The sequence below is a fragment of the Hydra vulgaris genome, chromosome 13, assembly GCF_038396675.1.
Source record: "Hydra vulgaris chromosome 13, alternate assembly HydraT2T_AEP".
Lineage (NCBI taxonomy): Eukaryota > Metazoa > Cnidaria > Hydrozoa > Anthoathecata > Hydridae > Hydra > Hydra vulgaris.
In genome coordinates, this window is record NC_088932.1 from 36,111,666 (window position 1) to 36,139,560 (window position 27,895).

Below are 27,895 nucleotides of genomic sequence, written 5' to 3' on the forward strand. Positions count from 1 at the left end.
AATAACTCCATTCACGAGTAAAATCAAATTTTAATAAAGCTCCACAAAACAGGATGCAAGAAATGTCAACATTTGATTTAAGCTTTGGTTATCGTATAAAATTATTATTTTGTAATATATATTTGTTTTTTTCTTATCAAGAGTATAAATCAACCAAAAACACCGGACACGAGTTAATTTTACTTTTAAATATAAAACAAAATACGTTGAAAATATTATTCTCATAAATTTTAGCTTTGTATGAGTAAAACATTATTTTAAATAAATAAGACGTGCTACATACTTCCACTGACAATGTAGAGACTTTAAATTATTTTTATGGGTACTCCCCCCAGTCAACTTTGCCATAACTAATACAACATCAAGAATAATATTGTTGAATTAAAGTATATCTCATTAAATTGCTTTTTGATTAATAAAAAAATCCAATACTTTTTGCAATTTTATTGCGTAAGTTACCAAAGTGGTATTTCCATGAAAGATTTTTATCTGTAATAACACCTAAAAAGTTTGTATTCATGACTCTTTTTCTATACATATAATATAGGTTATCAATGTTAAAATTTGTTAATATACATATATGTTGTTATACATATATATATATATATATATATATATATATATATATATATATATATATATATATATATATATATATATATTCGTTTATATATATATATATTTATATATATATATATATATATATATATATATTATATATATATATATATATATATATATATATATATTTATATTTATATATATATATATTCATATACATATATATATTCGTGCGGTTTGACAAGGGATTACGAAACTAGCTTATTGTCTCAGCGTTTCGTTTAGCCACGCATGCGTGCGAAGATCACTGTTATTGCGCATCATTTTCATTATAAATCATTTGATTTAAGCGTAAACAACACTATTTTTAATTTAACTGATAATGTCGATTTTTGTTCCTGATAAAGTGTTTTTGCGGGGGATTCTTCTTCATTACTTTAACACGAAGAAAAGTGCTACCGAAAGTCATCGTATTTTGGTTGAAGTTTATGGTGACCATGCACTAGCTGAGCGAACGTGTCAGAAGTGGTTTGCACGGTTTAAAAGTGGTGATTTTTGTTTAGAAGACCAAGAGCGACCAGGACAGCCAAAAAAATTTGAAGATGCAGAATTGGCAGCATTGCTCGATCAGGATTCTGGTCAAACGCAAGAGGACCTTGCAAAATCGTTAGGAGTTGAACAATCAACAGTTTCTAGACGCCTCAAAGCCTCAAAACGTTATCGACGACAATTAATGCATTTGAAGCAAGCTCTGGTCATAAAACGACCAGATTGGGGTAACAGACATGATAAACTCATTTTTCAGCATGATAACGCTCGACCACATGTTGCAAAACCTGTCAAAAACTATTTGGAAAATGTCGGATGGGAAGTGTTACCCCACCCGCCGTATTCTCCGGACATTGCTCCTTCTGACTACTACTTGTTCGATTGCATGAATAACGATTTGATTGGACAGCGCTTCACTGCTTCAGAAAATATTGAAAAATGGGTCTCTGATTGGATCACTTCTAAGGATGAAGCATTTTTTTGACACGGAATTCGTAAATTGCCGGAAAGATGGGCAAAAGTAGTGACTAGTGATGGACACTATTTTCATTAATGTATTCATCCATTTAGTTTTTGAAATAAACCTTCAATTTTCAATTAAAAAGCGCATGAATTAATTCCTAGACCTAATATACACATATAATATACGTTACTAATGTTAATAATGTTGAATGTTATCAATGATAAAATTGAATTTATATAGAAAGAGTCATGAATTTTAAACACAGGCATTTTATACGAAAAGTTTTTTTGAAGTAGGATGAAAGAGAATCTATTTGGTTTTTTCAATGTTTGCCAAAAAATTATTTTTTCGAACCAGTCAGAAACTTTCTTTAGTTCAATATTCATATGGTTACATCCAAAAAGTACGAACACAATAAAACCACTAGTTTAGGATCCCTCTCCCTCCTTATAGGCACCTGTAAGTTTTCAACGACCCCCTTCCCCCTTTGCCTTGGGGAGACTGGGGTTAGTTGGAACTTTTTTTATTTGTGAACTTTTGGCCAAATTGCAAATGCTTTTTTGAAATTTTATTGCCTTTATACTACTTATTAGAAAGCACACACTATTCACAAATGATGATCAAATTTTATGTAGTTTTCAATATATATTTGATTTTATTACACCTCAGTACCATTTATCAGCACAGAAGTCACAGATATATTTGGCAGTATATGAATCTATACTTAAACATGCCTTGTGAGCCCAAAAGCAACACACAGAGCACATAAACCACTTTTCTACCGGATCTCATATATAATCGAGACTCATCAGATATTTCTCGGCGGTATATGCATGCTGCTTCTTGCTCGCAATTATTAGCTAATGAAAACTTTTTACGGTTTTAAGGTTTTTTGTCTCGCGTTTCTATTTATTAACCTTATCTTTTACAGCATAGACTTTTTTTAGTGTAACTTTTGTAAGTATTAATTATTCCGGCACTATCTTTGCATTTTTAACTCTTTGTTCTTTTCTTCTACTACTTTGTTTTCGACAAGCTCTTCCTTCTCCTGTGTCTTTCTTCTCTGTTAAAATGCAAGTCCTTTCTTTTTTTAGGCCAATATTTTTTAAAACTCGTGTTGTTGAAACGTTAAAATTTGTCCAAACGCTTTTGATACACCTGTTGGTGTAGTTTTGATAAGTCCTGAAATAATGGTTCAATATTTTCAGTATTATCTGGTTCTGCCTAAATAAAGGCAAAATATCACAATCAAAATTTATATAAAAAATCACAAATATTGTTATTATTATTATTATTGTTATTATTACCAGTAACCATAGTAGGGAGTACTTGACTGAGTGTAGCTAAAACAGGAAATTCAAGCTGTACCATAGTCACTGTTGGTTCTAGGTGGTTTGTAACTTTGAAAACATATAGTCGACAGTTTCGCGATTGAATGGACATATTCCGCTTACTTTAAACTATACACATAAGTTTTTCATTGTCATTGCCAGAGGAAATGCATAGCGTACACAGCTTAGAATGTCATAAATATTCATTGTTTTGCCTTTATTTGCATTAATCCATGTGTCACATGCAATATTGAGGAATTTTTTAAAAGGAAAGTAACAGATCTATCTAATCACCGCAGCTTGTGAGAGCAGTGAGATGGAAAGGACAACATTACAACTAAATTAACCTACGCTAAATATAAAGCTTCTAGTTTAATGTGTGATTCATGATTATGGAGTACCAATAAAGCTGGTCGCTGTGCGGTGCATCGTACGTGAGTCACAAATTGCTTTATGAACAGCAAAAAAACTCTGTCAATTTATCCATCCGGATGGATTCGCAATTCCAATGCATGCTGCTGGACCATTACAAACAAAATCGTCAAAAAAAATTTACTTTTAAGAATAATAATCATCGGTGGAATAGTATTTCCAGAAGCGCTCAAAAAATAAATTCACATTATATCTGTTAAAACTGGTGGCACAACTCAGCAATGTATGAGAGTTATTATTGAAGTCTGTTTTCTTTTTAGAAAGAAAAACCATTCTGCGTATTCACTTGTTGCACGCTTGTTCTTTGTCGATGAAAGAGGAATTTTGCATTCAGTTTTTTTCGCGTTTTATGAACAAACTTAAGCACTTCTGCAGGAGTGAGGCCATAGTATACGCGTGAAGCCTCTAATATGTACTTCTTAAGCACTTGCTCTTCTTCCATAGTAAAAGCATTTCTGTTTTTGTGGTTCCCCACAGTTATATTGGCTGGGGTACTTGGCATCGTTTTGACTTTTATACAGTATCTTTTGAGTGTCACATGAGGAATGTCAAAGTCTGCTGCAACTCATCGGCATTTCTCTCCATTTCAACTACTTTTTTGACAGCAGCAAGCACCGTAATGCTTGATGTCTTACCTTTTGCTGATGTCTTTCGTTAATAATTATGCATTCTAAAAATTTTGTTATCAATTGTGGATGGATAGCTCAGTTGGTTAGAGCGTCAAACGAAAAGTTTGACGCTCTAACAAACCCGCTCTGTTGTATGATATGGGTTTAAATCCTGCCACCGCCAAACTCAGCGCTTGAGGAGTACTTCGCAAAAATGTTGGTCAAAAACGGACGCTACTTTGAATTAGTCTTAATGACTATTTGTGGCTGTTTCTGTGCTAAGCCAACAATATCTTCGGATAAAAACATTGTATAGAAAAATATAGCATGAAAATTCAAATAAATAAATAATTAAATATCAGCCGTGACCGCAAATAGTTTTCAAGAAAAAATTAGAATCATATATTGCAAAAAAAATTTAAATTTAAACAACTTTATTTAGTTTTTCAAACCTCTTTGAAAAACTAAATAAAAGAACTTTTAAAATGTTTAAGTTTAAAACGCACAACATTTTATGCAAAGATTTAAAAAGAGTTGAAAACCATTGTTTTTTAGAATTCAGTTTATATTAAAAAGCCGCAACCAACGCGGTGTTTCTTTATTATTTTGAACACAAGCTGTTGCAACGGCTTGTGCTAAAAATGATAAAGAACAAGCTGCTGTCAACAACGTGAGATAGCAAGTGTTGAATAAATGAAAACACATGCTAAATAATAAGATCCGTGATTTAAATTTTAACTTAGTATACCGGTATGGATAATTATAAAATAACATAAATAATCTACGAGCAATAATAGAAGGGATAGTTTTTCAAAACCTTAAAAACAAAAAAAAATTTATTTAATTTGAAATTTCTATGTTACATATAATATTAATTTTTTAAACTATCGCGACGTATCAGACTAAAATAAGGCGTCCGAAAGACGTCCTGTGAAGATGTCTTTATTAAGACGTCCTAGTGACGTCTACATTAAGATGTTATTAAGACATCCATATTTAGACGTCCTATTGACGTCCCTAAGACCTACTTTAGACGTAATAACCTTAGAAATAAGTTGTCTAAAAGACGTTTAAAGGACGTCTTCACAAAAATTTAAATTGTAAGTAGATAAATTGGATGGTTAAGCGCCAAACCAGCCTATACAACAAAGTTGAAAGAAATTTATGTAGTGTTTCTTTGCAAACACCAAAATGCTATTAATACTTTTTAATTTATTAAATACTTATTAAAATACTTATTAATTTTGGTTGGTTATTTATCATTTGAAGTTACTTTCCAATTTTCTATACAATTTTTAAATAACAGTCACAGAAAAAGGATAAGACCTAATTGAATGACGAGTAACACGAGAATGAATTTTAGTAAATGGCACAAGAGACGCTAGTCAGGGTAAGGGTTATACATATATATATATATATATATATATATATATATATATATATATATATATATATATATATATATATATATTAGAATAATAATAAAATAACTAATAAAATAATTACAATTACATTTATATTGTATATATAATTTATATTTGTATATATAATTTTGTTGTTGTTATGGTTGTTTGTATGTAATTGTATAACTTTTATAATTTTAAAGGTTACATAATTTTTTTTATAAATGAAGTTCTGAAACAATGCAAGATGCGACAACGAAAAAAAGAAAAATGAGTTTAGTTATTAAGTGTAAATAAGTTGCCAATATAGTGAGGGAATTTTGATAAATGATACAAAGTGAAATGTTGCAACACGGAATTTCACTTTGATTTTATAAAATAATAGTAATATTTTGTGTGTCTGTATAATATAACATATATATATATATATATATATATATATATATATATATATATATATATATATATATATATATATATATATATATATATATATATATATATATATATATATATATATATATATACCCAGACGGCACATCTGGTTTTAATCTCGGAATTAAAACCGTATAAACACGTGTTTGTTACGATCCAGGCGTAAACCAAAAACACGTGGATTTCACGGGAAGTTTAACTGGAGTTTTACACGTGTTTTCTAAGGTTTCAAACACGAGTTTTTTGATGTTTTAAATACGTGTTTTTGAGGTTTTAAACTCGTGTTTTAAGAGGTTTTAAATTCGTGTTTTTTATAGTTTAAAACGGACTTATGGCATTAAATAAAGTTTCCAAACGGAAACTTTATTTAATGCCTTAAGTTAGTTCAGGCATAAGTTTTCCAAACTTATGCCTGAACTAACAGCTGTTCAGCACGGTTAAATGATAAACCAAAAATACGTAGGTTTTGTTAGACACGTTTATAGCTTTATACATGTAAACCTTTTTTTATATATACTACATTATATTTACGACAATTTTGTTGTTTAATTTTTTTTTTAAGGTAAATTATTTTACAATAATACTACGAAGAAAAAATAAACCAAGAAATAAAAAACCAAATCATTAAAAATAAGCTAATAAAAGACGGCGCATGGTTACCATACATAATATTTAATTTCGATTGATCGCCTCTTCCGTCATTATAAAATCTAAAATCGTATAACAATACGCTTTCGCATTTTTACAAACAATTCCAGTAGCATCGAATGTTCTTTTTAATTTTTCTTAAAAGTTGGGTCTCGAACTTTACTAATTCCTCAATTGAGGTAACCTGTTCAAATTTAATTTCATTTAAATCTTTATCTAAAAACTATTGCAGTAGCCCAAATTTCTTTTTATGTAATGGTGTGACACAATCATTTTACGCTAAAACATGGCATCATCCATGGGAGAGGTTTCGTTTGTCTGATTTTTTGGTCGATCTGTATTGTTAATGGTTTTTGATGATTCGCCTTAATCTATTTAAAAAAAAAACAAGTTTTATAATAAATAACAAAATAAATGATTATCTTAGTCTATTGTTTTGTATTGTACCTAAGTAAATGCACTATAAAAAATGCTGTTTGAAAAAACCAGAGTGATGATTTGATGGAAGAGTAAAATTGCTTTTTTCCTTATTAATCACGTTTGTTTGTGTATGTACATTTAAACGGAATCGACCCTTCATTCTTCTTTTCAAATTGTTTTTTAGAGCCACCTACTTCAACCTAAATAAGAGACGCCCTTAAAGAATTTATGAAACCCATTAAGAAACATAATTCATTAAATATACTATTGTACTTTTTAAATATTATAAACTTTTAAATTAAATGCAAATAATTTATTACTTTGGAAAGACCCAGAAGCCCGAGTATTCACAAGTATTTTAATTAGCATTTGTACCAGGATGTAAATCCTCTTTTAATTGATTTTTGCTTATAAATATAGAAATCTTTAAAGGTTGATTCTAAACCATCTCATTTAGGTTTTGTTGCTTGTTAAAGTGCAAATATCCTGTTTTAAGATAAATTAGACTAATATACACTTAAATATAGGTAATAAATATAAGTTATACATAATATTTAAAAAAACCAAATTCACACATGCCCCACTGTTCATTAATAGTCACCTACCTTAATCAACATTAATATTATTATCTTCATTAAGTTTCTGAAGTCTTCTATAAATATATTGTCTTCATCTAGATTATGTGATAACAGTAAAACTCCTAAAAGATAAAATTTGCAAAAACAAAATTTTAAATTTTAAATTTTTTGAAGTTGAAGATAAATAACTAGAGTTTCAATACAAGTTTTTTCATTAACAGTTGTACCACCATTAATATTTTTTCTCATTCTCTTTTTTGTTGAACATGTGAAAAACTTAGAAGTTGACTTTTAGTAGAATTAGTAAGATTTATTTTAGTAAACTATAAGTAAGTAGAAGACTTATAGTAGAATCTTTTCAATTTATGTTTTGTTGCTTATTAAAACCCACATATTCTGGTTTAAAAATGTTATATATATATATATATATATATATATATATATATATATATATATATATATATATATATATATATATATATACATACACACAAACAAAACAAAAAAAGTTCAATATGTGCTAATGCATATCACTAGCCATAGTCTGCTTGATAATAGACCCTTACCTTTATCAGCAAAAAAAATATCATTTCTGCAATCATATAGACTATGCAAGAAATTTTCTTGCTGGCTTCGGCTCATGCCATATTTTTTATACTGCTGACTCATTTTTGTATCTTCTAAAACAATTAAAAATTAATTTAACATTTACATAATAATTTTCAAATATAAACAATTGATTTACAGATAAGTAAAGTTACTTACGGACAGTATTTTGCAACAAAGTATTACTAGATTTTGCTGTCAATATTGGTAGAGAAAGTTTATTCGATGAAGCATAGGTAGTATATTGGTGCAGCCTCGCAGCTCGAAGACAAATTTAAACATTCAGGAAATAAATTTCTAGCTAAGGCTGATCGATATTTTTTCATATATACTTTCTACTATGCTGAACTTGTTCTTTTCATTTTTGTTAAATAATTATTATTATTAGGATATCCTATAGCATTTAGTACACACACATTTATATAAGAACAACACTAGTATTTTTCAAACATATAACAATAATAACAATAGTAATAGTAATAACAATAATACTGTTAACACAAAAAATGTATTTTATGTATATATATATATATATATATATATATATATATATATATATATATATATATATATATATATATATATATGTATATATATATTCATCGCAGAAATAAACACACATATAGATACAAATACACACAAATATACATACGCCGAAATAAACACACTAATGTGTGTATATGTGTATATATTACGTATACATAACATATACATTTATTTATAAGTGTGTATGTATGTATATACATATATATATATATATATATATATATATATATATATAATATATATATATATATATAGCCTATATATTATGTATGTATGTAACATACATACATAATATATAGACTTATACATACACACATATATACATATGAATACATAAATAAACACATACATATTTTATATATGTATTATACATACATATATAAAATATACACTGTATAAAATATATAGATACACAAGTGTGTATGTATATAGATACACGTGTGTATCTATGTGTTTATATATGTGTATATATATATATATATATATATATATATATATATATATATATATATATATATATATATATATATATATATATAATATGTGTGTGTGCATATATATATATATTTATATGTATATGTATATTTAAATATATATATATATATATATATACTATATATATATATATATATATATATATATATATATATATATATATATATATATATAAATATATATATATATATATATATATATATATACATGCTAATACTTAACAAAAACTGAATTTATTTAACATATAAATTTTCTCGACAAATGTTTTCCTGAATGTTCTTGTTACACACTCTAAAACCATCCGAATAATAAAAATGCAATAAATTTGAAAAATCCCGTGCTTAAAGTAATGGTTTCACATTCGTTGCGAAAACTTATGATAATTTAATACTCCATTTTTGTAACTGAAAAACCATCACTAAAAACTTGATATCCAAACTGGTTTTTTGGTAAAATATAATAGTTAATTTCACGGAATTAAAACCTTATTCTTGACACGTGTTATTCTTAGTGTTTTCGGGAGTTTTAAACACGCAACAGAAACCACGCGTAACTTTTAAACGAGTTGTGCCGTCTGGGATATATATATATATATATATAAATTAGTAATTACTAATTTATTATTGCTCTGTTCTTTAAGAACATTAAGCTAAGGTTGCCATATGGTAATCTCCGAAAAAGAGGAGATTTTGCAATTTGTGGTAAATGAAAGGGGCGTCAACTTTATTTAGCAAGGTGGTAGAGTGGGTACCCCTATTATGAATCTAAAATGAAAACCATTTTTTTAAATAACATTCGTTTTGTTAATATAAACAGCTGGTTTGAAAATTAATTTTAGGACTCTTACAACTAATTAATGTAATTTTAATCATAATGCAAGTGTACAATCAAATTCAAATTTATTGAACAAGAGATAAATATATATATATAAAAAGAATCAATAATTCATAAAATTTTTAATATATTTTTAAGTATACCGTTCTGAATATTTTTTATTATATATTTTATATATTATTCTATATTAAAATATACCATTAAGTATGTCTAATTAAATATAGCATATATTTAAAAATATATATATATATTTAAATCAAAGTATAAATAAAATGTATATATATTTAAATAAAAGACTAATGAAAGATAAAAGCTGTATGATTACAAGTTACACATTAATTCTAATTTTGTATCATTTGTATCAATCTTACTAATCACTTGTATCAGTATCTCTTTCATCAAAGCTTTTATTTGTGGGAACAGAACTGTAAACAGGGGAAAATGGATCATCCCAACTATACTTTTTGGTTGAGCCTATTTTTTTCAATAAATCTTTGTTTGATAACAGATACTCATGGAATTCATGACATGAGTATGATTTGAAATTATATTTTACTCATAGAATACTTTTAACAGACTCTACTGATAATCTACTTCTTTCTTTTGTCCATTGGCAAGACATTAAAGAAAACAATCGTTCTACAGAGGCATTGTGGCTTGGAATGCAATAAAAAAATTGCACTATTTTCAACAGTTCAGAACCACAGGACTTGTCTGGCAGGTTACTAAAATACTTGACCCAAATATAGTTAGAAAGTTTTAACTTGTTGTGTAATTTAATGTCTTTTTTATTGTTTTTCTTTTCTTCTTCATCGATTTTTTTTACCTCTTCTTTGTGCCTTTTAAAAAACTTAACAAAGTTAGAAAATTAGTCATGGCACAATGATTTATTAACTTGAAAAGAAGCTTTTTCATTTACAAATAAAATTGAGTCTTCAACCTGATCCCAAGTTGGGATACTATCCAGTTTCATCCAACTGAAAGCTTTGAACTCTTGGTATTGGAAGAGCCATTTATTGAGGTACAAAATTGAGCCTTCATAGACATTAGAAAATTCAACAAATAGAGCACTACATTTATCTTCATATTCATTATTTTTCATTTTCTTGAAAATACTTTTAACATTTAATTTTATTTTTTCTGTCAGTTAAAATTTCAAGAATTTCCTCTAGGATGTAGATACTTTCAGCTAAACTGTTCTTTTCTTTTTCTAGATAAACAATTCTCTCATGAAATACATACAATTCTCTCATGAAATACATACAGACTATGAACAAAAAAAACTCTAGCTTCATTAAAATCATCATCAAAGAAATTTCTAATAATAATAGGTACAGATTCCTGAGATTGAAAATAGGACTTAAGTGCTAGGTACATTAGTAAGACTCTATTTACACAAAGAAACAAAGACAACCACCTTGTTTTTGAGTGGTATAACAATTGCCTGTATTCTACATCTACGAAATTACAAAAGCACTTCAGCTCTTCAGTTCTTACTGTATATATTGAGAAGTAATTAAATATTTTCAAGATAATTGACTCTACATCAATGGAAAGTTCTCTGTCCAAACCGTTTTGAATACAATTGTGCAAAACATGAGCAGGACATCCAGATCCTAACATCTTAGGATTAAGGACATTTTTAAGAAGGCTTAACATATTATTGCCCTGACGCCTGTTGATACCTCCAAAGTTAGTGTTGGTGTTATCCCCAGTAAAGGCAATGCATTTGTTTTGTATGTTTGAGTTTTTTAAAGTGTCAATAATGTAGCCTGAGATATTTTCAGCTGTCTCATCAGGATTGGCTTCAATTTCAATGACCTTAGTTGTGACACCTTCTTTATTTGGATCAAAGTACTGGATTAAAATAGGAAATATTTTGGTAGAACCATGATTACTGCCATCGCTTGCCAATCCAAAACAGGCAATGTTTTTCAGATCCTTTATAGTTATGTCAATTGAGTGGGGAGACAACACTGACGTAATTATTGCCTCTGATTTTGTTCTGGCACAAGTGACTTCTTTAGCAATTTTTGAATCAGGATATACAGTTTTGTGCAGCTTACTGACACAATCCATCGAATTAAAAGACTGGTGGTGACTTACTGTATGAAATGCTAATGCACTTTCTGCAGCATGAACTTTTTCTTGAAGAAGGTTTAGGCTGTAAAAATGACTTAATTGTCCTTGTAGATGCAACTGATTTTAAACATTTTATGTGTTTTGTTGTGTTTAAGTGATATTCCATATTCAGAGCACCTAAAACAAAACAATATTTAAAAAAAAATCTACATGATTTGTAAAGATGTAAAACATTTAGGCTACGGTAAAAAAAGACTAAAATACAAACTAATAGTTATAATAAAGGATAAATAATAGTTCAAAAGCTGAAAAGACCTACAATAATTAAATAATATGTAAAAGAGAAAAAAGAGTACTTGTTGTTTGAGCATTTTCAATAAATCCGTAAAACAGTACGTTTTATTTTAGTTCGCCTTTTTATACTAAAATTTTTTGCAATTAATAATTTAATTTAATAAAACATGTTGCACTTAATAATTTTTCTATATATTCTCAAAAAGTTCTATATATACTCGAAATTTAGGAATTTGAAAGGGTTTTTTTGATAGAAACTTTCAAAAAGAGGAGATTTACCTTTTTTTTCTGAAATTCTCCGGAGACTTCTTTTTGGCCCCAAAATCCGGAGATCTCCGGGTAAATCCGGAGATATGGGAACCCTACATTGAGCACTCTATTTGTAAAATACACTAACATAATTTACATATATATATATATATATATATATATATATATATATATATATATATATATATATATATATATATATATATATACATATATATATATATATATATATATATATACATATGTATATAATGCATTTATTTACTTATTTCTACAGCATAGATATTACAAATCTTTGCAGAGTAGGATTGTTGTAATCCTACTATAGTAGCACTTAGTTAATAATTATTTACTACATTATACATATTCATTTATAATTTCTTTTAACTCTACTTTGTCATAGGTTGCAATTCTTTATAGTTATTGACGTTAGACAACTTGAACTTTACTTACTTACATCTTTTTTAAAGTTAAGCATGAAACTTGAGATTTTTGCATTATTTAGTTTAACTCGACCTCTTTCCGTACGTATATAGAAAGTACTATGCTTTATATGGCTTCACTTTTATATTTTACTTTTTAGAGTTTCAGAGAAAAGTTATGTTCCAACTTGCTGAAATAAAAAACATATTTGTGGATAGAATTGTAGAGTTCTCTAATGATCCAGAAAAAAGTTTTAAACAACATAAAAGTTCAGATGAACTTAATGTTTTGAAAAGAAAAATTGCAAATGTAGATATCCAATACATCACTTTTGTATGCATGAATTTAATTTTTATAGTTTAGGGATTGTCCATTAGTTATGCAATGTTAAATTTCATCAATAAATAAAACAAAAAAGTTTCCCTCGCAGAGCCTCAATCATATAAAAAATCATAATAGCCCATTAAGTTTAATTAAAATGGCCGCATAAAAGAACTTAACATCTTTTTAATTATTAAATGTAATTTATGGACAATCCCTTATATGTTATATATTATTACAATATTTATTTAAAATTCTCGTGAATATTTTCAATGTTTATTGCATTGTTTCTTTTTAGGCAAAACAGTTATTAATTGGCGGTAAAAATGCAGCTGATGCAATTAAAAATGCAGCTGATGCAATTAAAAATGTTTTGCTAATTATAATATGTATTTTAATTTTTTATAATTCAAAAAAAAGTTTTCAATCTACATATAAAAAAAAATCTTTTTTATATATGTAAACTGACAATAGAGACTATTTTGTCAGAACTTGAATGGTCTAAGGAAGAATTTGAATGGTCTAAAGAAGAAAAAAAAGTTTAAAGAGTTGGCTAGTCTATCTAACGCTATCACTGGTATTCTCATTAGCTTATTATTGTGTTTAATTAATTTTTAAAATTAAAAACGGTGTTTTAATAAAAAAAAATTAAATTTAAAATTTTTTTTCTTGGCTATGAAATATCACATGTATTTAAGTATATTTTATTAAATGAACTTATTGAACTATGTGTTGTTGTTTTTATTAGATGCTATTTTAGACTATTATTTCAAATAAAACCAAAATGGATGCCATGCAACTTATTGGGAGAGTAATTAGGCATTCTTCTGACTGAAAAAAGAGAACATCCACTAATATTGATATCAATGATGGCTTAATTAACTCTGATCAACTGTTGTATTTTTTATTTATTTTGCATTTTTCAGTAATTTTCTTCTATTTATAATATACTATCGATTATACTCTACCGAATATATTAGTTTTTTATTTGGAAAGTGTAACTTTGTTTGAAAATTTTTTCTAATTTTTTGTAAAATTAGTAATTTATTTTAAATATATAATATTACGCTTTATTTACTTTGATTTCTCATTATACCTTCCCTTGCCTAGATTAAATCTAATCTAAGGTGTGTATTGTATATCATTGCATTTTTATATAATTTTTTAAAGAGTGTCTAGGTAAAATTAGTACGTCTCTAGGACATCTGAATAACACGTCCTTAAGTATTTCACATGATACTAGCCAGAGACGTCCATAAGACGGCTGAAAAGACGTCTCTAGGACGTCTGCAAAAAACGTCTTGAAAAGACGTCTTTAGGACGTCTGGAATAGACGTCCTCAAGTCTTTCATTTGAGACCAACTAAGGGCGTCTTATGGACGTCCTTAGGACGTCACTTTGCCCGCTGTGCTCTCCATCAATACCTTTGTACATACTTTATGAAAGACACCTATCATTAAATAATTTGTTGGTGTTATTGTGGGATAAAACAAAATTATTGTCATTCGCAAATTTTAATGTTATTAAGTTATAGGCTCTATAGAGATCATTAATATAAATAAGAATTAATAGTGGTCTGAGTATGAAACCCTGTGGAAATCTGCATGATATTTCTAAAACATTGGAAGACGAAGATACATTAATGTTAACAAACTGTTGACAATTTTTTAAGCAGTTTTTTAATAAAGATAAGGCTTTACCAATGATACCATAATGTTTCAGTTTTTTGATGAGAATGTTGTGAACAAGAGCATCAAAAGCTTTACATGAGTTTATAAAAACAAAAAGGTTTATTTACAGTTGTCGTAATAAAAAAAAAAAGGTTGGACCGATAAAAGGTGATGAGATGACAGAAGCGGAGTTGGTAAGTATTATGCTACTACAAGAAGCTGTTGTACTAAAATTCGGTGTGGAGCTTAAGAAAGATAAAAAAGAGGTTTGTAGATGGCACAAAAGACTATCCGAGTATAATCCAATAGTTATACTAAAAGGGTACAAACTGTCTCGACGAAATATTGAGCATTATTACACAAAAATGCTAATGGAATGATTATGTGTATTATAAGAGAAAGGTTTTGATACAATGGTTATTCGTGAATGAAATTTGTGTAAGTATTACAAAGTGAAAACACTGTTACAGCCAAAAAATGCAATGTTACCACACTTTAGAATTGAATATATCGAACCGGAATAAACTCAAAATGGGAATTGTTACGTTGCACTGTTTAATTAAGGAAAAACTTGCAATCTTACTTGAAGAAGATATCAATTTATAATAAAAAAGGGTGGTGCAATACGGAGAGTCAGGTTTTTGAAAAATTGTTTGGATCACCTGAGAAAAAGAAAACGAATGAATAAGTAATTGCAATGGAAGTACAAGCATAAAAGACAAAGGTCTTTTTAATAATGGAAGAATTAAAACCGAAATTATGGAAAATACGGAGTTATATGGGGTTTTAAAACTCGATCGGTTATTTGATTGAACGACTTATTTAATCGGCGTGTTACCTGGAAATCGATGTTAAAGAAAAAGAAATTGCAGAAGAGAATATTTTGAAAAGAGCAACAAGGCGAGTGAAATTGGATGCAAAACAAAAGATCAAATGCATCATAGAAGACGACATAGCTGATTAAGGCAATCGTCTCCGCTCTAACCGGGGGAGGGAGTAGTGAATCACGTCATTATTCGCGTCAATCCTACTAAAGTGTAATTATCGTTTATGTTTAGTTAATGGCTTTACGTATCTGCTGAATTACGACTTCCTAGCTGCTAGGAGCAATTATCGTTTATATTCAAGTAATGACAATGGCGTGATTGTAAGTTATATATTAAAGAGTTGATATTTGCAAATATTTTATATATAGTCAGAAAGTAAATACAATAACAAAGAGTTAAGCAAACTAATAATATTATTAGTGTCTCAGAAAAGCCTATAATAATTCCCCACATAAAACCTATAATAATTCCCCACATAAATCCTATAATAATTCCCCACATAAAGCGTGTAATAATTCCTTAGATGACATAAAATACTTAAATTGGATAATTATAAGACTATTATAAATTATTGGAAACTGCTTGAATGTCTGCATCCTACTTAATAAAAGAGCAACCGTTTTAAAAGTAGGTCATGCAGTAGTCAGAGCGTTGACCTCAGAACCAATGTCCGAGATATTACTCCGATCAAGCTATATGAATAATATAGGTAAGAAAGGAGGCGTAAAGTTGTTTGTTAAATGTTTTTTTATGGTCTATTATGTGTTTACGAAAGATCCAAACGGCCTTTTAGACAGTTAGGATCTTTGATAAATACTTAACAGTCAGAAATCAAGAGCTATCATATATATATATATTTTTTTTACAGTAGAAAATGTTTTTCCTGTCGGCCTCCAGATCCCTAACATATCCAGAGAGCACATGAATATAAAATATTTTAATATTTTTTTCAAATTGGCAATTAGGATACATTATTATAAAAAGTTACATATATAAAACTATATAATAAACAATTTGGTCTTTATAAAAACATTTTTTTATAACTATTACTAATAAATAGTCATTTTTTATATATGCTTCAAATAATGTTCTTATTGGTAATACAATTATTAAGTTTTAAGTTAATGAATTTTATTTAAAAGTAATAAACAAAAAAACACTTAATTTTCAACTTTGCCAATGACTACAACACACCCTTCTCTGCGTACAATTAAGAATAGAGATTTCTCTGTAGCGTTGAATTTTCGCACACAATCCTTTGTGTTTTGTTTATAAATAATTTGACTTATAGATCTATTATATAACTTTATAGATAACTATTATAGATCTATCTATAACTTTGGGATTTAAATCAAGTTTGCTGTGGATTGGAAGTAATTTCAAATTTAAAGAGCTCAGCAACCCTATTGGTTGTCAAAAAAGAAGTTTTGATAGATTCTCTTCCATTAAACAATCTCATAATATTATTTCAGATTTTAGAATGCAGTCCTTTTACTCATCTCTTACATGATTGTATAATGGGTACAGCTTACACTCTCTCTTTAAAACACCATTCATGAGAGTCTCGTCATCCTGCATAGAGAGCCTGCAGTCCAACAAGAATGTCAGGATATTCTTAGAATTGTAGCTTGATAGAATTTTAATTGAGGATCTATCATAGTCATTCGAATAAAATACTTTAGAATCTTGGCAATCATCATACTTTCTTTCGTTTTCAATTTCAATATTGCTGTTTGCAAGAGCTCATAAACACCCCTTTTTTCTTCTTTAACATTCCCTGAATTTTTTGCTTTGACCAGTATGAAACATTATCAAACGACACTGACGGTCTATGTAAATTAGATGATTAGATTATATAGATTGACCAGTAGATGTGAAAAAAAAAATAGATGCAGTTAAGGAGGAGAATCTATGGCGAAGACATAATTTGTGTAACCATTATATTTTTGTAATCATACATCATACTTGTAAAATCTGCACAAAATCTAATTCCAAATTATTAAGTTTTGCGTATTTTTTAATTTTTTACATAAAAACTACTTTGATTGTTTTTCGAGATTTTAAAATAAAAGAAATATTACGGATATACGTAATATTTAAGTTTAAGTATTTGAGCAGCCGTGGCGTAGTGGTTGAAGCGTTTGCTTCAGAACCAAGAGAGTGTCAGTAAGGAAAGCTGCGTGTAGAGAACTGGTAAGGGAGAACGCAAAGAAAAAACAAAAAATAAAAGCACCAGCTTGAAAAATTGTCAGCAAGGCATAATTTTTTTGATTATATGACAGCAAGGTGTATATATATATATATATATATATATATATATATATATATATATATATATATATATATATATATATATATATATATATATATATATATTTATATAAAAATTATTTTAAAACTATGCTTTGCTGACCGCTGTTATAATATGAAAAATAAAAGCAAAAAAAAAAACGAAAAACAACTATTAAACTAAAAAAAGGAAATTTAAAAATTTAAAAATTTAAAATTTTAAAAAATTTAAAAAGCAAAATTTAAAAATTTAAAAATTTAAAAAGTATGTTTAAATACAAATATGTTTTATCAAACAAAATGTTTAGAATACAAATATGTTTAAATACAAATATGTTTTATCAACTGTGCAATGTTTAAAATCAAATTTGAACTTAAAAAAAAAAAGAATATGCAAGTTTTCATTTTGAAATCCAGAGTTATTGTCGGATGACGCTTAGGGTGCGAATTACTTTAAAATTAAAAAAAAAATTGATTTTATAATGGCTTTTGCGTACAGAAATACATATGTATTTTGGTACATCTTAAGCACTGAATTTACAATAATAAACGTAATAAAATACTATTTGAAAGGAGTTGAAAATTAAATCAAATTAAACATTCCTCTACAACTAAACTAAACAACTTTTTCAAACTAAACAACTTTTTCAAACCATTAAAAAAGTTACTGAAATTAAATCCGTCAAAGCTATATACACAAACATCGACTCCTTCCTAAATAAACGCCACGAGCTCAAACAAATTGTAAACAATCTGAAACCCGAAATTATTTTTTTAACAGAAACTCTGCCTAAAAATAAAAAAATTGAAGTTAATGATCTCGAGTTTGCTATTGAAAATTACATACTACATACAAATCACAAGAATAGTTCTTGCCGAAGAGGTTTAGCAATATTTATACATAACAAACTAAAGTCATCCCTAATAAACCTAGATATATTTCCATCTGAATCGCTCAGTTGTGAAATTGCAACAAAAACTTCTAAGTTATTGTTAAGTTTATATTACAGATCACCAAATAGTAACGATGAAAACACTAACTGCATAAATCAACATATTGCCAAACTTTCAAACAAATATCCAAACATTCTTATTATAGGAGATTTTAACTACCCAGATATCATCTGGCAAAAACCAAAACAGCCTAGTACAAATTCCTCTAAATCAATTAAATTTACTGAAAATATTCGCGATTCTTTTTTAACCCAACATATTTCAAATGCAACACACATCAGACAAAACCAAAATCCTTCTACAATTGACCTCTTATTTACTTCTGATGAAAACATGATCTCCTTTTTAACTCATCTAGCACCCATTGGCAAAAGTCATCATCAACTACTCTACTTTGCTGTATCGATTGAATCTATTATAAATTTACCACAATACCATACAAAGCATTTATACACAAAAGGGAACTATGACAAAATTAATGAAGACCTTGCAAATATTAAACTCTGTCCAACATCCAACTCAGACCAACTATGGAGTATCTTTTTCAATAAACTTAAAACTACTATCAACAATAATATCCCAAAATCTAACTTTAATAATAAAAAACGCTCAAAGTGGATTGACTTTCAAATAATCAACGAACTTAAATTTAAACGAGAGAAATATCGTCAATATATATTGAACAGAAATGAAGAAACATATAATGAGTACCGCATTTCACGAAACAAAGCAAAAACTGCGTGCAGAAAAGCAATTATTGAATTTGAAAAAAAACTGGCGAGAGACATAGATCAAAATCCAAAAGCATTTTACTCCTATGTCAAATCAAAAAGAAAAAACAAAGAAGCATTCCCTGACATCCAATACAATAATATTGTTGCAACTACTGATCTAGATAAAGCTCATCTATTCAATATTTTTTTTGCTGATACTTTTTCAAACAAAAAAATAACAGCAACACCACCATTTAACCTAACATATAAAAATGTAAATCCACTAACAAACAATATTGATCTAAGTCCGGAAAATATCGAAACATACCTCAAAAGTCTAAACTCATATAAATCACTAGGCCCTGATGCATTACACCCAATAATATTTAAGAAAACTTGCTTTCAAATGTCTAAACATCTATCTACTATTTTTAACAAAGTACTTGAGAGTGGATCAATACCCCAAATATGGAAAGACGCAACAATTACACCCATATTCAAAAAAGGTGACAGATCAAAAGCACTTAATTATAGACCTATCAGTATAACTTGTACTTTAATAAAAATCTTTGAAAAAATTATAAAAAGTCATATTATGACACACCTGATTAAAAATAACTTATTAAGTCCACACCAATATGGATTTCGTCCAGATCATTCCTGTTTAACTAACCTTTTAACTGTAATTAATTATTGGACGTCATCACTTGATAACAATATTCCCATCGACAACATTTATCTTGATTTTGAAAAAGCCTTTGACAAAGTTCCACATAAATTTCTTATTTCGAAACTTAAAGCTTATGGTATAAATGGATCAATACTATATTGGATTAAAAACTTTTTGAAAAACCGTAGACAAAGAGTTGTTGTTAATGGAAATTATTCAAACTGGGTACCCGTTAAAAGTGGAGTTCCCCAAGGCTCCGTCCTTTCAGCTTTACTTTTTATTATATATGTCAACGATATCCCTGAAGTAATCAAATCAAAAGCTGCTCTTTTTGCTGACGATACCAAAATCTTCCGTTCTATTGAAAATACTCAATCTGCGCAAGAATTACAAAATGACATCGACGCTCTTGTTACATGGTCTCAAAAATGGGGAATGAAATTTAATATTGATAAATGTTCTGTAATGCACTTAGGAAACAACAACAAATCCCATACTTATAATATGCATGATCCAGAAAAAAATATAAGAGTAAACATTAAAACCACATTATTGCGAACAAGATTTAGGTGTTCACATAGATTCGAACTTATTATTTTCCAAACACACAACTATTCAAGTCAACAAAGCCACACAAATAATAGGAATAATAAAAAGAACATTTACATCATATCCAGACTTATTATCCTTCAAAAAACTATTTTCAGCACTAGTCCGCCCTCACCTAGAATACTGTGGATCAATCTGTAACCCTGGACTTCTCAAAGACAAACGGCAACTAGAAAATGTGTTAAGAAGAGCTTCGAAACGAATCAATGGATTACAGGATCTACCGTATGAACAAAGATTGTTGGCATTAAATATGACAACTGTAAAATACAGGCTACTTCGTGCAGACCTAATCAACGTCTACAAATGGTGCAAAAACAACAATAGTGACAGAAGTCTTTTTGAAATAGATAGTAAATTTATTACTCGTGGTCATATATATAAACTAAAAAAACAATCTTCGCGATTAAATTTACGTATGAATTTTTTTTCTCTAAGAATAATAAATAAATGGAACTCTCTTCCTAATCACATTGTATCAGCGTTATCTTTAAAAACGTTTAAACTGCTTCTAGACAATCATCTAAAAAATGAATGGCTTCTCTATGACTAATCCACATTTTATTTTCTATTAGTTATACTCTGTAATTGTCAAGTATTATATAATTAGGTTGACAGGCAGTTTATGCCTACACAATTTATTGTAAAACCTTAATTAAAAAAAAAAAAAAAAAAAAAAAAACTAATTTGACTAAACATTTTAGAGTGGGAAAAGATTTAATAGCAACTGATATGTCAACACTGTGTCACTGTGTCAACACTGTGTCAACACAACAGCTGTGAGATGTTCAATGAAAGGATCTAATTATTCAGGAATAAATTGCTTTTTTCTGACAACCTTGATTAGCGAATTTCAATTTCAAATCAATATAAATTTTTATAATTTTAAGTTGTTTGAAAAATAAGTTTATGGAAGCTGAAATGTTATTCTCCGGCCCCTAAATTGGGATAGGGGCAAAAGGCATCCCCTCCTCACAAATAAACTAGAGGTATAAATAAAGCAGGGTCAGGAGTTAAATTCAGTCCTGAGCCAATGTTTAATCAGGTGCTTTTTTAGTAATTATGGGTACTGAAATACAGGAGGTAGTTTATGGTTAAAAATGGATTATTTGCTGTAAAAAAAAAATTAGTTGGGGTAGATTGTAGTCAAAATACTATACAAAAAATCGTAAATGTATAACTTTTTATTCGTTTTTTGTTTATTTTGTTTGATATTATATTTAAAAATGACGATGCTGATGACAGAAATATGATTTAAAAAGCTACTTCAATTGTGAATGTCATTTGCCAGTATTTTTGAATAAAGTTGCAAATTTTGTTTATCTAATGCTTAAGGTCCCACGTAAAACTTAAAAATGACTAAAGTAATTACAAAAAGTGATTTTTTGATCAATCGGCATCCTAACTGAGTATTCAATAGTGAGCGGCGTGGTGCTCGGTTTGATCGTTTTTTCAGAATTTTTAACGAAAAAAGAAAATAAAAATTTTAAAAAAGGTGTAAAAAACTTTAAAAATGTTTTCAAATTTTATAAAGAGGGTATCTTTATTATTTTATTACAATATTTTACTATTATTTGTCTGAGGGGAATTTCAAGAAGAAAACAGGGGGAGGGGCTGGATATCCCTAGGTACGCCACTATGTGCAATCGATAAATGGCTGCGTTAAAAAGCTATCACCTCTCATCTTTGATTCTGCAAATATATCTATATAATTAATATGTAATGCATGTGTTAGAAAATTATATAGTTGTATAATTTTATAATATATGTATTAATAGTGATCTTATTTTCCGTTTATTACCATTGTTGTTACCGGTCTTTTTTTTTTTTGGTTTGAGTTCTATATATTTGAGACAATTAACAAGGGTATTTACAAGGTTTGTTAAATTAGTAAATGACAAGCATTGGTGAACAGGTTTCAATCATTTTGAGTAATGATTTACTTGCTGCAGAACTAAAATTAGCTTTATTTACATCAGCACTTAACAGCTACAGACATGATTCATGTTTGCGTCCGTTTCCAAACATATTTGGTGATTCATGTGATAAAAACATAGCTGTAAAGCAAATGGTAAGTTCTTGTTGTGAATGATAATTAAAATTTTTTTAATGATAATGATGACAAAAGTCTTATATCATTCAATTTAGAACAAGAACATCAACAAATTATTTTTGTTGTTGTTCTTGACATGTATATATATATATATATATATATATATATATATATATATATATATATATATATATATATATATATATATATATATATATATGTATATATGTATATATGTATATATATATATATATATATGTATATATGTATATATATATATATTTATATATATATATATATATATATATATATATATATATATATATATATATATATATATATATATATATATATATATATATATATATATATAACCAAAATTTCTTTTAAGCACCAAAAATGTAAATATTTTTAAGACAAATTTTTGAAGGCAAATTTTTAAATTTTTACAGCTATTTTATTAACAAAAAGCAATACATGTTTCGACTAAGACTAGTCATCTTCAGTTCAAATTAAATATTTAAAATTTGTTCAAATACCTATAAAGGTGTTAAAAAGAAAAAAACAATACAAAATATAATTATTCTTGTAGAAACTAATAATAATATAATTACAAAAATACAATAAAATCAATTAAAAAGTTTATCATGTCATACTAAAAAAATAGGAAATAACAAAAGAATAGATTAAAAAAGATACACAATATGTATAAAAAATAGCAGCTTAACAGAAAGTGTCATTAGTACATGGTTATTTATACCAAGTTTATTCATACCAGGTTTTAACCATTCTACGAACATACTTTCTTTAAGTTTTAGCTCGAATGTGTTAGATGCCAAATCTAAAACAGAAAAACACTTATCACTTATTTGCATGAAACAATTTTCATTAGCATGGAGTTGTTTATAGATATGAGACTTTTTGTCCCTCTTGTAATGTTCAGATATCTGGGTCTTAAGATGGCGAGTAGTTTCGCCTTTATAACAGGAGTTACATCCTGCACATACAAATTTATACACCACAAAGGAATTTGAATTCTAGAGGAGTAGGATCTTTAGTAGAAAAGAATTTAGAAATTTTCAATGAGGTGAATACTAATTTAATATTTGCTGAATGGGCATATCTTTTAGCAATTGAATTCAGTCTTTTTTTAGTTGAATCTCATATTTTTTTGGGGGATTTTATTTTTTCTATAATTCGCCTCCCCAAGGCTGAGAAGGCCACTCAGAGGAGGAGCCTACTTGTGGTTATAACCCTCTCTTAACTCTATAACTCCGAAACATGAACCTTGACAAACAAGGTTCATGTTTCGGAGTTAAACACGGAGAAACAAGTTATTTTTTTGATATATATATATATATATATATATATATATATATATATATATATATATATATATATATATATATATATATATATATATATATATATATATATATATTATATATATATATATATATATATATATATATATATATATATATATATATATATATATATTCGAATAGTTTGATATCTAAACTTATAGTTTGTAAAAACCATTAAATTTGATTTAGGAAACTAATTAAATTTAATCATATTTAAAAAAAACAAAAACCCAACTTAATAGACTTAAATGTAATTTAGTTTTTTAATAATAATAAGGAAAAAAACATTCTAAGTGTTTTTATTATTTTATTTTTTTTACTGTTTACATACATCTACTGACAAATAGGTAGAATACGCTAGGAGTATTTCTACATTGACTGACAAATAGGTTAAAACATGCAAGGAGTGTTGCTAAATGGATTGACAAATAGATGAAAAATGCAAGGAGAGTTGCTACATTTACTAACAAATAGGTAGAACATGCAAGGAGTGCTGCTAGAATGAATTATGGCTTTGGTTTGGATAGACAATCTTTTTTAGTTGATTTTTTTTTTAAAAAAAAAGCATTTTTTTTAATTGATAGACTATCTGTCTGTTTAAAAAATTAATTTAGAAGACTAGAAAAATTTTATAAATTTTTTCCGGTCTTCTTAATTAATCTAAAAAAACAAGCAGCATAAAATTGAACATTTTACGATAAAAAATCATAAGTTCTGAATCATGAAAAAATAAAGAAGCTAAAATAAACAGAAAATTAGTTATATACTACTGCATTTATAACCGAAATTTTTTAAAATATTTTTAAGGAAAAAGTAAAAGAAAAATTAAATGACAACAAATATTTTTGGGCATCCATACCATTCCAGTGGTATCAAAACAGGTATATATATATATATATATATATATATATATATATATATATATATATATATATATATATATATATATATATATATATATATATATATATATATATATATATATATACCTGTTACAACTATATATAGTTGTAGCAAAAGTTTGGAATCACTCATAAATTTTAATGAATTTTATATTACTGACCTATCATAATTAAAAGTGCATCAAGTTGTTAATTTATTGAACACTAGCAATTACTTATCAACTATTTTCAACACCTCAGCTGTCTGTATCTCTCTATTCAAAAAAATTGAGAGATCAATAAACATAACATATGCTATTTCTAGGCAGTAATGTATGATTTATTCATGCCAATCACAAGCCATAACTGACAGTAAATAACTTCGTGATTAGTAAGCTGATATTGAGTATTTGGCTGTTGACTGTTTTCATTTTCTGTGACAGTTAGAAGTTCATTTGGACCGAGTTCAGGTCAGCTGCAAGATTACAGAGGTATATCTAATAAAAATGAATTAATTTTTTAATAAATTTAATTAAATTGGAATTCTCTTGTTTTACCTTGATTATTTTATAAATATTTATAAGATGATAAAATATATGAAATCAATAAATTTAATTTGTAAAAAATCAAATTAGTGTTTTTTTAAAAATCAAATTTTGCGTCTTCTAGTTGAATTTAAGCTGCCCTCACATAAACCAGTTAAAAAGGCAAAATTATCGAAGAAGCATATCAAAGATCGCTTGACATTTTGTAAACTATACAGGACCTGGTCGCAAGATCAATTGATGAAGGTCATGTTTTCTAATGAATCAACCTTTCACTCGATACACATGTTACAACAGGATACAAACGTACTCCTAATAACCAAAAGGTACAATGCAAAATATGTGACCCCAATGGTCAAACAGGCCCCAAAGACCATGGTAGGGGCTGCTTTTGCACATCTGGCACAGGTGGTATTTGGTTTATGCCGAAGAATATGACAGTTAATGGTCAAGTTTACCTGGATGTTTTAAGAGAAAAGCTTACCCATATATGGCACTATACTCCTACACCCATTTTCAGCATAATCATGCACCCTGTCACCAGACAGCAGCTGTCAGATGCTGGTTGGAGGGAAAAGAGATCCAGTTGCTTAGTCCATGGCCTTGGTCAAGTCCAGACTTAAACCCAATTGAAAACATATGGACAATGATAAAGCAGAAGGTTAGTCAAGAACATCTAGCATCAGAGAAAATGTTAATGACGCTTTCAAGCATGTATGGGCTATCAGTATAACACTTGAGTACTGCAAATCTTTAGCCTTTTTAAAAGAACAGAGGAATAAAAATTTAGTAAAAAATCACTTAACAAAAATTTTTCATTCATCACTGTGTTTCATCATTAAACTTTTTCTGATTTTCTGATTTCTGATGATTCTTTATTGATGGAATACAGTGTTAAATAAGAAATGTTTTCTTTTATTTGACTAACAAATAAAACTAATGTTTGTTTTCAATATATGTTAAATATTTTTTGTATTTACCAGTTTTACACTTAAAAATTTTTTTTTAAAAATTTATTTATTTCGTCAATAAAAAAAAAAGAATATAATGTGTGTTATATAAATAAAATCTACATGAGCGGGGCTAAAAGAAGACAATATTTGCCTTATCACTACACTCTGACATGCTTTCATCAACAACTATGTACAACCATTAAAATGTAAACATACAATTACATTGTACCATTTGTACAAAATGATTTTTATATAATTGAAACATGTTATTTAAACTGAAAAAGTTATATATATATAAATATATATATATATATATATATATATATATATATATATATATATATATATATATATATAAATATATATATATATATATATATATATATATATATATATATATATATATATATATATGTATGTATGTATTTATGTATGTATGTATGTATTTATGTATGTATGTATGTATTTATGTATGTATGTATGTATGTATGTATGTATGTATGTATGTATGTATGTATGTATGTATGTATGTATGTATGTATGTATGTATGTATGTATGTATGTATGTATGTATGTATGTATGTGTACTGCAACTAATTCATAGCTAAAGATGCAATATCCTAATATCATTTTTGTGCTCTTAATGTAAAAAATCAAAACAAAGAACAATAAAAGAAAAGATTGCTGCCCTATGTTAAACCATTAGTCTATATAGCAGCAGTCCTTTGCGGCAGCAGGCTATAAGATTGTCAATGTATGTACTGAAGCCCCTGTAACTCCCTGTTTTTATATGATGTCATCTGTGTGCATATAATGCTGCATTTATATATGTGTATAAATATGTACATATATTTCTATAGCTTGATATTAAAATTTACCATTTGTGTTTAAAGAAAATAATAACGTAACTGTAATTTTTCTTAAATAGATATCTAGTTATATCTTCTTATGTTTAGTAAAAAAAACTGTATTGTGGTTAACAGTTTTTAAGAGAAAACAAAAAAAATTTTTTTGTTTGTCGAGGCATTTGTTTAATTTTTAAAAATAATGTTTTCAATTATCTAT

At 27.5% G+C, this 27,895-nt stretch overlaps 1 protein-coding gene and 1 long non-coding RNA gene across 3 annotated transcripts in view; both read left to right on the forward strand.

Moving 5' to 3' along the window:
• The first annotated feature begins 4,617 nt into the window (after positions 1-4,617).
• Positions 4,618-14,341, forward strand: LOC136089197 (uncharacterized). 2 transcript variants are annotated; one of them, XR_010642848.1, is made up of 4 exons: positions 4,618-5,334; positions 13,139-13,311; positions 13,598-13,876; positions 14,048-14,341. It is a non-coding gene; the product is annotated as an uncharacterized LOC136089197 (long non-coding RNA). The 2 variants fall into 2 exon arrangements; XR_010642847.1 differs by lacking the exon at positions 4,618-5,334 and having other exon boundaries at positions 12,837-13,311.
• Positions 14,342-22,661: 8,320 nt separating this feature from the next.
• The window catches only part of LOC100203619 (protein mono-ADP-ribosyltransferase PARP16), a 34,233-nt gene continuing 28,999 nt past the window's right edge, over positions 22,662-27,895 (forward strand). Inside the window, exon 1 of the mRNA XM_065814919.1 lies at positions 22,662-23,102. Within this exon, the coding sequence (XP_065670991.1) occupies positions 22,926-23,102 (177 nt within the window). The 5' untranslated portion in view covers positions 22,662-22,925. The remainder of the gene's footprint in view (positions 23,103-27,895) is intronic.